General features: G+C 46.1%; 2 protein-coding genes across 18 annotated transcripts in view; both read left to right on the top strand.

Moving 5' to 3' along the window:
- The window catches only part of HEXA (hexosaminidase subunit alpha), a 48,537-nt gene extending 42,352 nt beyond the window's left edge, over positions 1-6,185 (top strand). Inside the window, exon 14 of the mRNA XM_035259135.3 lies at positions 5,895-6,185. Coding sequence (XP_035115026.3) covers positions 5,895-6,087 — 193 coding nt within the window. The 3' untranslated portion in view covers positions 6,088-6,185. The remainder of the gene's footprint in view (positions 1-5,894) is intronic.
- Positions 6,186-6,601: 416 nt separating this feature from the next.
- Positions 6,602-16,794, top strand: part of CELF6 (CUGBP Elav-like family member 6) — a 34,945-nt gene continuing 24,752 nt past the window's right edge. For all 17 annotated transcript variants that reach the window (XR_013520798.1, XR_013520797.1, XR_013520800.1 and 14 more), the window contains exons 1-2: positions 6,602-6,965; positions 10,629-10,711. Coding sequence is in view for 10 of the 17 variants with exons in the window: in XM_078333567.1 (XP_078189693.1) it covers positions 6,704-6,965; positions 10,629-10,711 (345 nt within the window). In the remaining 7 variants the exon portion in view is untranslated. The remainder of the gene's footprint in view (positions 6,966-10,628; positions 10,712-16,794) is intronic.

Below are 16,794 nucleotides of genomic sequence, written 5' to 3'. Positions count from 1 at the left end.
AAGACTGCATCTCAAGTAATAATTTGTGTCATTTTTTTCTTGATTAGCCTAGCTAGAGATTTATTAATTTTATTGATCTTTTCAAAGAACCAGCTTTTGATTTTGTTGATTTTTTTCCCTTTATTTTCTGTTTTCCATTTCATTGATTTCTGAAGTTCTAAAGTTCTGGAGACATTGGAGTGGTCTGAACTTTATAAGATCTTGAGACTAACAAATCAACACTTCCTTCCAAAACAAAGCCCAAATAGAGGAGAAACTGCTGGCAGTAGAATCCAAATAGAATTTACAGAGACAATGAGGGCAAAAAAAGAGAGAAGGTCCAGATAGAAGTAGGTGGGGTAGTAGAAGATGCCTGTCTTCAGAGTCAAAGATCATATTTGTATCACTTATTTTAAGAAAGGTAAAGAAAACTCTAAAGCTTTGAAGTTAAAAAAGCTATTCTTGGCCTGGTGTAGTGGCTCAGACCTGTAATCCTAGCATTTTGGGAGGTCGAGGTGGGCAGATCACTTGAGGTCAGGAGTTCAAGACCGGCCTGGCCAACATGGTAAAATCCCATCTACTAAAAATACAAGAAAAAAAAAAATTAGCTGGGTGTGGTGGCAGATAATCCCAACTACTCAGGAGGCTGAGGCAGGAGAATCGTTGAAACTGGGAGATGGAGGTTGCAGTGAGCCAAAATGGCAGCACTGCACTCCAGCCTAGGTGACAGAGCAAAACTCTGTCACAAAAAGAAAGAAAAGAAAAGAAAGGCCATTCTTCCGATTGCTTTTTTCTAAGCAGAAAAACTCATTGCACTTAAAAATGAGCAATTAGGCCAGGCATGGTGGCTCATGCCTGTAATTCCAGCACTTTGGGAGGCCAAGGCAGGTGGATCGACTGAGGTCAGGAGTTCAAGACCAGCTTAGCCAACATGGTGAAACCCTGTGTCTACTAAAAATACAGAATTAACCAGGTGTAGTGGGGTGTACCTGTAATCCCGGCTACTTGAGAGTCTGAGGTAAGAGAATCACTTGAACCCAGGAGGCAGAAGTTGCAGTGAGCTGAGATTATGCCACGGCACTCCAGCCTGGGTGACTCCATCTCAAAAAAAAGTCAAGAAAAGAAAAAAGAAAAGTTAACTCCATCTCAAAAGAAAAAAGAAAAGCAATTAAAACTACTCAATTGAAGACCATATATAGTCATTATAAAAAAAGAGGAAGATAAGGAATAATACCATAATGTCCCTATTGACAATGAAAGCGTAACAGAAAGATTTACCCTTAAAACAAAATAAAACCATTAAGAAAATAAAAGGGACTGTGAAAAATCAATATAAGAATTAGAAAAATTCAGAAATGTGATGATTGGAAAAAATAAGATGTTTAAAAGTGAGGTTACACAACTCAGGAGCAAATTAGAATAGATGAAAAGTTATTTCAGAAATAAAGTCCATTTTAGAAATTACACAAGCAAAAATGACAGTGGACAATACCTTCAGGCAAACAGAAGATTAAATGGAGGAACTTTTTTTTTTTTTGAGACTGAGTCTTACTCTGTTACCCAGGCTGGTGTGCAGTGTTGTGATCTCAGCTCACTGCAACCTCTGCCTCCTGGGTTCAGGTGATTCTCCTACCTCAGCCTCCTGAGTAGCTGGGACTACAGATGCCCACCACCACGCTTGGCTAATTTTTGTAGGTTTTCTTTTTCTTTTCTTTTCTTTTTTGAGAGGGAGTTTCCCTCTTGTTCTCCAGGCTAAAGTGCAATAGCGCAATCTCGGCTCACTGGAACCTCTGCCTCCTGGGTTCAAGTGAGTCTCCTGTTTCAGCCTCCTGAGTAGCTGGGATTTCAGGCACATGCTACCATGCCCGGCTAATTTTTGTATTTTTATTAGAGACGGGGTTTCATCATATTGGTCAGGCTGGTCTGAAACTCCTGACCTCAGATGAGCTGCCTGCCTCAGCCTCCCAAAGTGCTGGGATTACAGGCGTGAGCCACCACACCAGCCAAACAGATACTTCTCTTATGGGTTCAGCGGAGGCCACATGGGACTCTTCTCCCTCCTTGATAGAGTGGTATCATAGGGATCTCTAGTTGGAAGCTTCCAATCCCACCCAGGAGTAATGAAGCCACCTTCCCTTTCATTCAAAGTGGTTTCAGCAGAGACTAGTAGGAAACCTTAATTTCAACCCTCGTCTCACAATAACAAGGCAGTGTCCTTCTTTCCTCATTAGTTGGAGTGAAAGGAGGCCTGCTAACTATGTTAAAATTAGATATAAACATTTAAATAAGACCCAGAGTCTCATAATAAAATACACCAAATGTTCAGGAATCAATTGAAAATCTCTCATTATACTAGGAATTAAGAAAATCTCAAATTTAATGAGAAGAAATCATCAGTATGCACCAACACTGAGATAACACACATATTAGAATCATCTGTCAAGAAATTTTAAGCAGCCATCGTGAAATGCATCATAAGCAATTGCAAACACACTTGAATCAAATGAAAAAATAGAAAGTCTCAGAAAAAAATAGAAAATATAAATGAAGACCACATGGAAATTTTTTTTTTCAGACGGAGTATCACTCTGTTGCCCAGGCTGGAGTGCAGTGGTGTGATCTTGGCTCACTGCAGCCTCCGCCTCCTGGTTCAAGCGATTCTCCTGCCTCAGTCTCCCTAGTAGCTGGAACTACAGGCACCTGCTGCCCTGCCCAGCTTAATTTTATATTTTTAATAGAGATAGGGTTTCACCATGTTGGCTAGGCTGGTCTCAAATTCCTGACCTCACGTGATCTGCCTGCCTCAGCCTCCCAAAGTGCTGGGATTACAGCCTCCTGGCCCACAAGGATATTTTAGAATTGAAAAATACAACAACCAAAATGAGAAACTCAATGGATGGGTTCAATATCAGAATAGAGATCATGGAGCAAAGCATCAGTTAACTTGAAGATAGAAAAATAGAACTTACCCAATCTGAACAATCGAGAGAAAACAAACTTAAAAGAAAATAGATAGAATCTCAGGGACCTGTAGGATTATAACGAAAGATCTAACATTCCTGTCTTGGAGAGAGAGGAGAGGGGAGATGGGCTTGGAAAATAATTGAAGAAATAATGGCTGAAAAGCATAATTTAGCAAAAGACATAAAGGTACAGATTAAAGAAACAAAGCGAGCCCCAAACAGGATAAAGCCAAAGAAATCCACATTAGGACACATAATAATCAAACTTCTGAAAGCTAAAGGCAAACATAGAATTGAGAAAGAGATGACAATTTCTTATGTATAAGAGAAAAACAGAGGATTTCTCATTAGATACTAAAAAGGCCAGAAAGAAGTGGCACATTTTTCAAGTACTGAAAGAAAAGCACTGTCAAACCAAAATTCAATATCCAGCAAAAGTATCCTTCAGAAATGAAGGGGAAATCAAGACATTCTCAGATGAAGGAACACTTAACAGAACCTGTCACCAACATAACTCCTCTAAAAGAATGGCTAAAGGGGCCAGGCGCGGTGGCTCATGCTTGTAATCCCAGCACTTTGGGAGTCCGAGGTGGGTGGATCACGAGGTCAGGAGATCGAGGATATCCTGGATAACACGGTGAAACCCAGTCTCTACTAAAACTATATATTAAAAAAAATTAGCTGTGCATGGTGGTATGCACCTGTAGTCCCAGCTACTCAGGAGGCTGGGGCAGGAGAATCGCTTGAACCCAGGTGGCGGAGGTTGCAGTGAGCCAAGATCATGCCACTGCACTCCAGCCTGGGCCACAAAGCAAGACTCCGTCTCAAAAAAAAAAAAAAAAAAAAGGCTAAAGGAAAAGAAGTTCTTAAAATGTAAAGGAAATGATAAAAGAAGGGATCTTGGACTATCAGAAAGGAAGAAAAAACAATTGAAAGAAGGAAAATGTGAGTAAATGCAATAGACTTTACTGCTTCTGGAGTTTTTCTAAATGGTGTTTGGATAACATTGTCTAAAGTCATTCTTGAATATATAGAGGAAGTACTTAAGATAATTATAAATAGGGGAGGATAAAGGGACTTAATAGTAGGTAAGGTTTCTACACTTCACTCTAACTGGCAAAATGTCAATACTAATAGACTGTCATAAGCTATGTACGTATACAGTAAGAAACACTTTATTCAGAAGAGCAACAGAAAAACAAAAACAGAAATGAATCAGGTGTAGTGGCTCATGCCTGTAATCATAGCTACTTAGGAGGCTAAGGTGGGAGGATTGCTTGAAGCTAGTAGTGTGAGAACATCCTGGGAAACATAGCAAGACCCCATCTCTAAAAACAAGAAGAAAGATAAAGAAAAAAGAAATGAAGAACAGAGGCAACAAAAAGAAAATAAAAAATTAAGTGACAGACTTAAGCCCTAATATACCAATAATTACATTAAATGTAAATGGTCAAAATATGTCAACAAAGACAAGGAATGATAAAGTGAACTTTTAAAAAAATGACCCAGTTATGTACTGTCTAAAATAAACTCACTTAAATACAACTATATAGATAGCGTGAAAGTTAAAGTATAGAAAAAGATATATTTTGCAAAGATTAATGAAAATAAAACATAAATGGCTATGTTAATATCAAAGTAGCTCTCTACGCAAAAAGTTTTCCAATAACAGTTACATTATATAATAATAAAAGTATCAATTCACCAAGGCATCACAATTTTTAATGTTTCTGCCCCAAATGACAGGGCTACAGAATATGTGAGGCAAAAACTAATGGAACTGAAAGGAGAACTAGACAAGGGTTCTGTCATGTTGGCCAGGCTGTTCTCAAACTCCTGACCTCAAGTGATCCATCCGCCTCAGCCTCCCAAAGTGCTGGGATTACAAATGTGGGCCACCATGCCCAGCCAGAAAAATACTTTTTTAAAATCATTATTTGCTTCTGAATTGAGTATTGTTTTAAGAACTTTTTGATGATTCCAGTCGCTACTGTTGCTCTTGAGCAGTTTCTTAGAATAGTCAATGGACATAAGTTATGTTAAAAATCTTTATTAGGCCAGGTGCAGTGGCACAATCCTGCAATCCCAATACTTTGGGGTACCCAGGTGGGCAGATCACTTGAGCTCAGAAGCTCTAGACAAGCCTGGGCAGAATGGTGAAACCCCTGTCTCTACAAAAAAAAAAAAAAATTAGCCAGACATGATAGCATGCACCTAGTAGTTATCCCAGCTACTCAGGTGGCTCAGGTGGGAAGATCACTTGAACCCAGGAGGTTGAGGCTGTAGTGAGCTTAGATTGCACCACTGCACTCCAGCCTGGGTAACAGAATGAGAACCTATCAAAAGAAAGAAATCTCTGTTAAAACAGAATGATTAGCAATTTTACTGAAAAAGGCATGAAAAATGTATTATAGAATAAATATATAATTTATGAATTGTGTATCTTTATCCAAACATTGTATTACTACTTTGTCCAAACATCATTGATCTATCAAGAGAATAAACGTGTGCAAGAGTAATAAAATTCCATCAGCTTTGATATTTTGACAACTTTGTCATATAAAAAGCATAGCTGTACATATGTCTTTCATTTTCATAATTCTGAACTGTGTGAAAATAAGAGGGAAACATTTTATTTAACAAATTGTAACGTGATTTGTATCTTTTAAATATTTAGACACATAGTATGTCGATTTCCATTTCTTCTTTTGCTCTGGACCCAGCAAATGTTGGGGTGGACCTGGCCCTAACCTCCTCGACCCTCAGAACCTCAACTTCCTTTTCCTGAAAAAGAGAACACTCCTGAGCTCACATCTGGGATGAACCCGGCAGCTGGTGCATAACGGGTTCTGAGTAAATACGGCTAAGTTCTCTGACTCTCCTGAGGAGGAATCCGTGTTCAAGGAGTGTTTAAGGGGTTTATGTTTGTTTTATTCTTTCTTTCTTTTTAAGGCTGCGGGGGAGACGAACGTGTTTGAGGCTCGGGGTAAGAAAGCGGTTGGTTGAAGACACCGAAGACAGAGATGTGCGATGGGGCGGGATGGGACTGGCTCCGAGGAACTGGCTTAATAGTGGGAATGGAGAAGAGGAATCCCCATCCACCCCCTCAGGAAACGCTCAAACGTTCGGAGGTGTGTGTGTCTGAGTGTGCCTGTTTGTGCGGTGGGGATTAGCTCCGACTCCCGCAGACACCATCACTCATGACGAAGCTGATTCCCCTCACGCGATCCAAGGCGCACACGCGCGATCCACGACCACGCCCGCACACACTCGACACACACAGGGCATTCGAGGGTCCGGTTGCCATGGCGAGCTGGAGCGCGTGAGCCCAGCCGCCCCTCCCGCCCCCGGCGAGCCCAGTCAACTCCCACTCTGATTGGCCGCTGCTTCCTCGTTATGCAAATCATTTGCGTAGACTCGGCGGCCAGCTGCCTGACGTCACCAAGCACGGGGGCTGGGGCTCTGGGTTCGGCTCCGGGAGAGCTCGGGCGGGAGCCCAGAGAGCGGTGCACGGGGACCTCAAGCCAGACCCCAGCGCCCAGCCACCTCGGCCCGGGCCCGCCCCGCTCCGGCCCCGCCCCTTTCCGGCCCGCCCCACCCCCTCTACGCCCCCTCCACCCGGACCCCGCCCCCTGGGCAGCCCCCCGCCCTCTCCGCCCGGGCCCCGCCCCCTCCCCCTGGCCCTCGCCACTGGTCCAGGGAGGGGACGGCGGGACAGGCGGGACCGGTGGGACCGGCGGGAGGGCGGACAGGGCGGGGACATGGCCGCGGCGCCCGGAGGGTCAGCGCAGCCAGCCGGCCCTGGCCCGCGCCTGGGTTTCAGCACCGCGGACAGCGGCGTCGGCATGAGCGGGCTAAACCCTGGTCCCGCCGTGCCCATGAAGGACCACGACGCCATCAAGCTCTTCGTGGGGCAGATCCCGCGGGGCTTGGACGAGCAGGACCTCAAGCCGCTGTTCGAGGAGTTCGGCTGCATCTACGAACTGACGGTGCTGAAGGACCGGCTCACCGGCCTCCACAAAGGTGCGCGGGGTCAGCCCAGCCCAGCCCAGCCCCAATCCGATTAGAGTGTGGCCCGGCCCCAGCCCAGCCCCAGTCCTAGCCTTGCCGAGAGCCAGTCCAACACCAGTCCAATATCAGCCCCATCTCAGCCCAGCCCCCTTCCCAGATCACAGAATTTTCTCTCTGACATCCTCCCTCTGATTATCACTGTGGTCACCTAACATGTTCTGCACTCTGACCTCCAAATCCCTGCCCTCCGCCTCTCACATCCCAGCAGTCCCTGCCTTTTAGTTGGATCTCTCTGCCACCTCTGCCAACAGACTCAAAATTCTGGAATTTGAAAACTTATTCCGCCTTCTAGATCTTGAATACCCTCGATTTCCAAACCCTGAACCCAAACATTCCTGAACCCTCCATCTGGTGGCCTTCCTGAGGCCTAACCACCCACAAGCATATCTTGGACTTCCACCCCTCCTTCTGGCCTCCTAGTCCAGCCACCTCCCCCGCAAGAGCCTTCTTTTGACTCTTACACTGCCAACCTAAAACACTGCAGACCCAAACTCTTCCCTTCTTCAGAACTCATGCCTGTCTAACTCACAAAATCCATTTCAGCTCTCAGTTCCAAATACCCACCTCATGTTCAACAACAGCCCCAATCTCTCCTGTCCTTTGCCAGAATCTCAGTGCTCTCTACCGCTAATGATTTCAGTTCAGAACCCTGACCTCAGCTGGGAATTCTTGCCACCCTGTGCCCCCTTCCTCTTGGATTTCCCTCAACGGAAGCCATACGTCTTTCCTTCTCTAATCCCCCCACTCCTGTGCCTCTTCTTTACTCCTCCCTGATCCTCTTTATGGCCTCCTTCTTTCCCTCCCTCACAGGCTGGTTCCAGTCCAGACCCATTCTCAGGGTGGGTCAGGCTGAAGAGACAGAAAGAGATCTTCTCCCTGCCCTTGCTAGAGAGACACAGGCACCACCTCAGCCACACCCCTTTCTTCCTGTAGAGAGAGGGAGGAGGCTTGTTTACACGCAGAAAAGTCTATCCAGGCAGGGCTGGAGTAAGACAGCCAGAGTCACATGTCATACATGGACAGGAGAAGGGGAGATGATTTGAGAAGAAACACTCTTTTCTCCTCCCCAACCACCACCACCATGCTGTGCTTTCAGGTTTTTGTTGGGGAAGAGTCACCAACTATCCTCCATGATCTTCCTAAGAGAGAAGTGGTGGGCCTTGGGTAACAGCTAGAGGTACATTCCTAAGGACTGAGAGCTGGAATCAGACTGCCACCTCTTCAAATGGGAGGCCTTGTGGGGTTCCTTGGCACACTAATGAAGGCACTTTGAGAAAATGCCAATAGAAGGGCTAGGACATTTGGCTAAAGTACAGCTTCCACGCTTTGGGGTGGGGTTGTGTTAATGGGTTTGTGAAAGGACAATACCACACCATCTAGATTCCGCCTAATGCACTCCCACTACCTGCCTGTCTGTCCATCCCTCCATAGCAACTCATTTTCTTATTTTTAGACATTGATTTCAGTATGTAAGTACAAAGCTAATCTTTGTAGGGCATCTGTGCAATAAGGGAAGTATATAGAATATCCTTAAATCTCACTCTTCTCACTATCAGTCTCTGAACTGTTTCCTCATCCTCTCTCTCCTCATTTAGCTCTCATTCTTCCTGTTATTTGCATTCATCTGTCTTTCAAACCATGCTTCTCTGTCTTTTCTTCCCTTCATTCTTCCACCTTCTATCCTGGCTAGTCCACACGGGGCTTCTTTAGGCAGCAACTGGGCCCCAGAGCCTTTCAGACAGGAAACCCTGCCTGGTTTTGACATCAGGTGATATGGCTTGGTGGCAAAAGACATAGCAGAGGTGTAAGTGGAATCAGGTGTTTGGTGATTTATTTCCAAACCAACCCACAACTCTCCAAGGCAAGTGTTGCCTTACAAGATGATTGTGGAGGGTCTCCAAGTCAACATCTTCCTCATCCTCTCCCCAGCAGCAGTGACGTCTAAGAGGTAGAGTGAGTCATTCTCCTTTTGATGGCTGAGTACGGAGGCAGGCAGCCACAGTGCTTTGAAAACAACCCCAGCTTGGGTGTTAAGACATTCCAAATCCTTCCCTGCCACTGACCCACTCTCTGGGCTTCAGTTTCCCTTTTGATATGATAAGAGTTTTCCTCAGGAGTTCTCTCAGTTCTCTTTAACTCAATCAGTGGCCAACAATAAACCCATTTTGCGGAGGCAGTGAAGAAGCCAGAAAAAAAATGCTACCATTTGCCTTTCCAATCTGCTGAGGTCTAAGCGGAAATCTGCCCCAAGTTCCTAATGGCTCACCGTATCCACTTTCTCCTCCTTCAGTCCTTCTCCCTCCTACACTCAGAAGGCTCCTTTTGAAAACACAGATCTTATCATGTCACAAATCTGCTTAAAACCCTTTTAAGTGGCTCTCCGTTGCTCTTAGGAAGAAGTTCAAAATCCGACTGAGGCCCACAAGGCTATATATGACTTGATTCCTGCATACCTCACTCTGCCCCCATGCACCAGCTCCAGCCACACTAGCCTTCTATCAATTCCCCCAGCACACCAAATTCTTGATTCAGTCTTCATGTATGCTTTCCCTCTGTCTGAAATAATCACTGTCCTTTTCATCACTTGATTGTTAAGGAGTCAGTGTTCTTGTTCTCAAGGACTCAGTGCCTTCTTTGAGTCATTATTCAACCCTTTGGACTCATTTAGGGACCCCTCATGATTTGTCTAATCCTCATGAGGGCAGGGAATGTGTCTGTCTTGTTGGCCCCAACTCATCTAAATGCCCCATCATAATGAGTAAGTGTTCAATAAATATTTCTGAATGAATGAATGCTCATTGGCTGTTAGAAAGGAGGAAGGTGCTTTCTAGCAGGATACAGTTCCTCAGGCTGAACAAAAAGGGGGCTAGACTTGACCCTTTGGCTCAACCTAGACCTCTTTGCTGCCCCATATCTGCTGGCCCTTTTAGAGGAGCCAGATTTTGGGGCACAATAACTCTTTAAGAGTCCCTACTTCAAAGCTCTAAGAAAGTTGACAGATCAAGATCCTTGAACAGGATTGGGGGTCCCTGGAAGCTCCTACCTATGGGAAGCCCTTGAACAATCCCATCTTCTAAGTCTCAAATCAGTCCATTCCCCAGCTTCAAACTTTGGGAAAGGAGATATGGAAAGGAGCTGTGGGGTCCGGGGGTTAGCCCCAACACTTCTTTTACTATTCTGCCTCTTCCCATCTGAAACTGAGTTGGGAAGGAGTTGAGGTTGACCCTGGGAGACCCCATGAGTCTGAATCCAAAAAGGAAGGGGAAGTCTGGGTTAAAGATGACAAAGCTGTTTAGAGAGATTTAACCCCAACAGGACTGTGGCTGGAGTGGGGAGGGGAGATGTGGGATTGTATGTACATGTGACTGGGTATGGGTACATATGTTCTCTGGGCAGGAAGCCAGGAGCAAATGAAAGGGAGCCAGAGCCTGGGACACAGGTCCCCAGGCACATGAAGCCCCTCCCTCCAAAGGTGGGAGGCAGAAAGGGCTTCTCAGAAAGTAGAGTCCTTGTTTAAAGGACAGTGGCCTTACGTTTGTTAACTTAGTGGGGTCTTTCGAAGAAGAATAGATGGGGGTTGCAGGAAACTCCCTGAGCCAGCCTCTTCCTCCTCAGGCTGTGCCTTCCTCACCTACTGCGCCCGGGACTCTGCTCTCAAGGCCCAGAGTGCACTGCACGAGCAGAAGACCCTGCCAGGGGTAAGTCCTCCGGGTTGTGGGGTGGGAACCACCTCAGGCTGGGGATAGTGCCCTATGTGCATGCCAAAGCAGCATGTGGAGGCTGGGTTGGGACCAAGAACTAGAAGCAGAATCATCTTTCTGGGAGAGGGCTTCCTATACCCTGAAGAGCAACAAGTTCTTTGTTATACCCAATCTTCTGGCTCAAATAAAGGGCTCAAGATCCTTGAGCTAGGCATTCCATCCATCTTTTAGGAGAGGCATCAGTGTTGTGGGCTAAGCTAGAATTTATTCTCCTTGGCTAAAAAATTATGGCTTTGGGTGTCACTTGTCACTGGTGTGAGCAAGAATGTAGATCCATGGGGTAGAGGCTCTGCTGGGCTGGTATCCCATTTTCTCTAGTCCTAAAGTCCTTGCTGGAACTTCTCTCTAGTCCTCTTCCTGTAACGATTTTTTGGTGTGTGTGTGTGCCTTGATTCTCTAAGGTTGTCTTCCCTCCACAGGGCAAACACTTAGCTAAAGTTAGGGGAGACCTGATTCTACAGGCAGCTAGGCTTGTAGGCACCAGTGGTACCTGGTCTGGTCTTGGCTAATGGATAATCACTCAATAAAAGGCAAAGTGGGACCTACTGACCATGTGGTAGGATGAAGGGGTGATTGTTAGTAATTAGCATGGGTTTACCAAGAGCAAGTCATACTACACAGCCTTGTTTTCTCTTGTCCGAGGAGTGGTGTGTCTAAAATAGAGCACTATTTAAATGCCATTCATAGGCCAAACTTGGGACTATGTCCAGTTCTAGGCCTCAGATTTAAGGGGTCGTTTGCCTACAAGAAAGAGACTATGATCAAGTAAAGATATAAAGTACATTGGGAGTAATAGTTTGGAAGAATGAGAACTGTTTAACTGGAGGAGATAGGGCTTAGTGGGACTTTCATAAGGAGGCATCGTAAGCTAATAATTAAGAATACTGGGTTTTGAGGCTGAGTGTGGTGGCCCACACCTGAAATCCTAGCACTTTGGGAAGCTGAGGCAGGCAGATCACCCAAGGTCAGGAGTTTGAGACCAGCCTGGCCAACATGGCCAATCCCCATCTCTACTAAAAATAGAAAAATTAGCCGGGAATGGTGCCACGCACCTGTAATCTCAGCTACTTGGGAGGCTGAGGCAGGAGAATAATTTGAACTTGGGACGCGGAGGTTGCAGTGAGCCAAGATCATGCCACTGCACTCCAGCCTGGGCAACAGAGTGAGACGCAGTTAAAAAAAAAACAAACAACAACAAAAAAACTGGTTTAGCCGGGCATGGTGGCTCAAGCCTGTAATCCCAGCACTTTGGGAGGCTGAGACGGGTGGATCACGAGGTCAAGAGATCGAGACCATCCTGGTCAACATGGTGAAACCCCGTCTCTACTAAAAATACAAAAAATTAGCTGGGCATAGTGGCGCGTGCCTGTAATCCCAGCTACTCAGGAGGCTGAGGCAGGAGAATTGCCTGAATCCAGGAGGCGGAGGTTGCGGTGAGCCAAGATCGCGCCATTGCACTCCAGCCTGAGCTTGGATTCCTGAGCTTCCGTTTCTTTAGATATGAGGAGTGGGTTCTACTAACACCTAGCTCACTTGGCTGTGGTGAGGATTACCTGAGTCTTAGCAAGTGCCTGGCACAGAGTAAGATCTCAGTAAGTACTATTATTGGGGTTAGGGTAACTACCTTCAGATTCTAGAAGAGGGGTTTGGTTTTCTATGAGGGGCCCCAGAAGGCAGGATTCGGATCAGTGAATATAGTAAGAAACAGACACTGATTTCAGCTCAGTACAAAGAAGTCAATTCTCTGAATTAGCGCTGCCAGGCAATGAAGCAAGTTTCGCCAAGAGCTAATCAAGTCATTAATGGGGTGACAGCTCCTAGTACCAATCACAGTAACTGAAGCACCTTGAGCCTCATTTTTGGGGACTCAGTGCCAAGTAACACCAATTTGTCACCATCACTGAGCCTCTGTCTGCAAGCTCCGGAGTCAGAGAGACCTGGATGTGGATCCAGGCCCCACCACTCACTAGCTCTGTGACTTTGGGCAAGTCTTTACTGTTAAGCCTAAGTTTCCTCATCTTTAAAGTTAAACCCAGAGGGTTGTTGTTGTGGTTAAATGAACTAAATCATTAAGTGAGCTAAAGTACTCAATCCTGTTCTTGGCAGAAAATAAGCACTCAAAAAGAGTTAGTTGGTAGTAGTAGTGATAGTGACAGTAATAGTAACAGCAGCATTAGTAGGAGTAGGAGTAGAATCATCATTCATCTAACCATGGGAGCAAATGACTTCTGCTGCTGGAACCAAGAGTCAATGAGACAAGCTGTAACGTTCCATGTGTGAAACAGCATGGTAAAGGTGCAGAGGCAGAAGGAACAGGTGGGTGTGGAATGCAGCTGGGACTGTGGGGGAGGCCCATGTGAGCAGAGAGGGGAGCTGGAAGGAAGATCTGCAGAGGGTAGCAGTTGAAGAGGAAACTTCGAATGCCAGGCTTTACCCTGAAAGGAAATGGGAGGCACCAAAAAAAAAAAAAAAAAAATTAAGATAAACTTTGGGAGGAAAAAAGATCTCTCCTCCACAAGACACAGGGCTCTTCCAGTTAAAGGGTACCTGGGGAGCTCCATGAGGCCAAGGGTACCTGAGATAAGGGCTGTGAAGTCCTTAGAGTACTGGGAGAATTTCTGGGGAAGAAAAGCAATTAATAGTAATGAGCATTTATTGATTCCAGTCTTCCTACCACTTTACATGGTGTAAGTCATTTAACCCTCTATAAAGAAGGGCTTTTCTGTTTGTTTTTTTTTTAGACAGAGTCTCGTGTTGTTGCCCAGGCTGGAGTCCAGTGCCGTGGCCTTGGCTACTGCAATCTCCGCCTCCAGGGTTCAAGTAATTCTCCTGCTTCAGCTTCCCAAGTAGCTGGGATTATAGGTGTGTGCCACCATGCCAGGCTAATATTTATAATTTTAGTAGAGATGGGGTTTCACCATGTTGGCCAGGCTGGTCTCGAACTTCCGGCCTACAGTGATCCACCCACTGTCACTTCCCAAATTATTGGGATTACAGGCATGAGCCACCATGCCCGGCCTCCCGGTATTAGGTATTGTTATTGGCATTCCCATTTTACAGGTGAGGAAACTAAGTCATAAGAATCAAGTGACTTGCCCAAGGTCATATAGCTAACAATGGGAAGATCTGGACTTTGGGCCCAGTTAATCTGGTCCTAGAACTCATTCACCACTGTACTGTCACCTGAGCCAACCAGATGGCAGACAGGGGTCGTAGGTTCTGGAGAGAATGGTGACTGGGGACATCTTCCCCCTCTCGCTACTCCACTGCAGGCCTCGAACATGGCCCAGCTTCCTCTGATACTGTCAGGATTGGCTTTATTCACCCTCTCCAGCTTAACAAAGTGAAAATTAATATTTAATTATTCTCCTAAATGAAAATCAATGGCTGTGTTGGCCAGCCCCAGCAATGCCAGTACCATCAATCTTTCCTCTGGGCCTGCCAGGGACAGCAGCAACTTTAGTCACCTGGCCTCAGGCCCACCAGCATGGAGGGAGGAGTGCCCAGCTCTCTGCTGCCACTGGGTCCTGGGCACAGCTGCCACCTGCTGGAGAAGCAGGGACAAAACTTCAATCTGAATTCCTGCTGGAGTCAGGCAGGACTGTAACCATGGGACCAGAAAAGGCTGGGTCAGCCCCCAGAGAGAAAAGTCTGAAACCCCAGGGGGAATTTCATGGTTTTTTTGGTTTTGTTTTGTTTTGTTTTTGAGATAGAGTCTTACTCTGTCGCCCAGGTCGGAGTACAGTGGTGCCATCTCAGTTCACTGCCACCTACACCCCCTGGGTTTAAGTGATTCTCCTGCCTCAGCCTCCTGAGTAGCTGGGATTACAGGTGCCCACCACCACACCTGGCTAATTATTTTGTATTTTTAGTAGAGACAGCATTTCACCACGTTACCAGGCTGGTTTTGAACTCTAGACCTCAAGTGACCTGCCTGTCTCGGCCTCTCAAATTGCTAGGTTTACACGCATGAGCCACCACGTCCCGCCAAGAATTTCATGGGATCTAATGGACTGAGACCTTCCCTTGGCTCCTCTCCATTTGTCCCCTGCCCATGTCTGTCCCCTATGAAAGCTTGCCTCCCTACTCAAGAACTCCTTCAAACCTCAGTTGATCTGTCCCACCTGGCTCCCACCTCCTGCAGCCTCTTCTCAATGAAGCCAGAATTCCTCCTTTTAGCCTCACTTTATGCTCCAGAATCCACCTGAAGAGGGAGGCCTAGCCTCAGTCCCACTTCTGGGATGCAGATGGTGCCTTCCTATTTGTTTATCTTCCTGTTCCTGACTTCCCTTCCTTTGGGAAGCCATCCCTTCAGACACTGTGAAGGAGGCAGATGTTACTGAGTAGGGGGGTACATTTGCTTTTACAAGTTGTGCCCTGCATCAAACAGCTTGGGTGGAGACGGCAGATGGGGCAAACATCCAGCCATGCTCTATTGACCAAGTCATGCACATTATTTCAGGGCTTTGTCAGCCCAGAGGAAAAAGGGCACATTTTTTCTCATTCAGCCCCAAAGTTGAGGAGCACCTTTTTATAATTTACACAAAGACACTGTATGTGCTAGCAACCACTTCATGAATTAGCCTGAGTCTTTGTCCTCAAGATGCTTCCCAAAAATGAGCCTCTTGGGTTTCACTCAGGCTTACATCTGGGCATGTAAAAGAGAGACCAGAATTGGGGAGGGAGTCCCAGAGTCAAACCATAAAGGAAAAGCCTGGGATCAGGGGCTCACACCTGTAATCTCAGCACTTTGAGAGGCTGAGGTGGGTGGATCACTTAAGGCCAGAAGTTTGAGACCAGCCTGGCGAACATGGTGAAAGCCTGTCTCTGCTAAAAATACAAAAATAAAAACAAATAAATAAAGGAAAAAAGAAAAGAATAAAAAGGAGTAGGGAGGGAATAGATGCTTTGCAGAGGAGATATTGTCTAAGCTGAATCATGGTCATATTTTATCATATTTGAGGATCTAGAAACCTAAAAGACAAGAAATTCTGGAGACAATGTGAACACTGGCAAGGGAAGGTGTCTAGGGAAGATGGCTAAGGCTCCACACGAGAAGAGAGAATCCTACATGTTGGGCAGCACGGAAGGCAAGACTCACAACTTTTGACAGCCAGTCTCAGAATCTTGGGCTTTGACAGGAGGCTTGCAATGGGGGAATAGAGGTGGATTTTAAGCAGAGAAGAGTAAGAGATTATTTTCAAAGGATTGCTCTGGGCCAGGCATGGTGGCTCATGCCTGTAATCCCAGCACATTGGGAGGCTGAGGCTGGAGGATGTTTGAGACCAACCTAGGCAACATAGTGAGACCCCGTCTCTACAAAAAAATTGTTTTAATTAGCCGGATGTGGTGGTGTGCACCTGTAATCCCAGCTACTTGGGAGGCTGAGGTGGGAGGATTGCTTGAGCCCTGGAGGTTTAGGCTGTAGTGAGCTAACTGCATTACAGCCTGGGTAACAGAGTGAGATCCTGTCTCAAAAAAATTACTTTGGCTATGGTGTGAAGACTGGATTGGAAAGGAAGCAGCAGTGGAAGACGCTTTAATACAGTTTGAGTGCAGATGAATGGTGATGCTGTCCTGGAGCTGGAGAGAGGCCAGAAAGGAGAGAAGAAGTTAGACTTAAGAGCTATTTAGGGTATCCTCATCGATTCCAGAACCAATGGACTTGACAGTGGATTGAATTAGAGGAGGGTGGCGAGGTAAAACAAAGTACTAAAAATGATGAAGTTTGCTTTTTTTCTGTCCCACTCCCTCGCGCCTCCCTTCCTCGAGAAGGTTCTGATGAGCTCTCTTCCTATGCAATGGGGAGTGCTGAGGGTGTGAGTGCTGAGTGAAAAGAATAGTTGGTATCAGGTCAGAATAGTCTGAAGAGGGCAATGCTGAGCCCAAAGGGAGGAATTTTAGACAAGTCAGGCCAGAGAGTTACATAGGGTCTTGCTCTCCCTTCTGCTCACTGGGGCAGAAGGTCCAGGGCCCTGTGTGTGTCTGTGCTGCCTCTGACCTTCCCCCCTCCATTGCCT

Source organism: Callithrix jacchus, chromosome 8, assembly GCF_049354715.1.
Source record: "Callithrix jacchus isolate 240 chromosome 8, calJac240_pri, whole genome shotgun sequence".
NCBI classification, from domain to species: domain Eukaryota; kingdom Metazoa; phylum Chordata; class Mammalia; order Primates; family Cebidae; genus Callithrix; species Callithrix jacchus.
The sequence above is the reverse complement of the archived record's forward strand: the minus strand, read 5'-3'. Positions and strand labels throughout refer to the sequence as shown.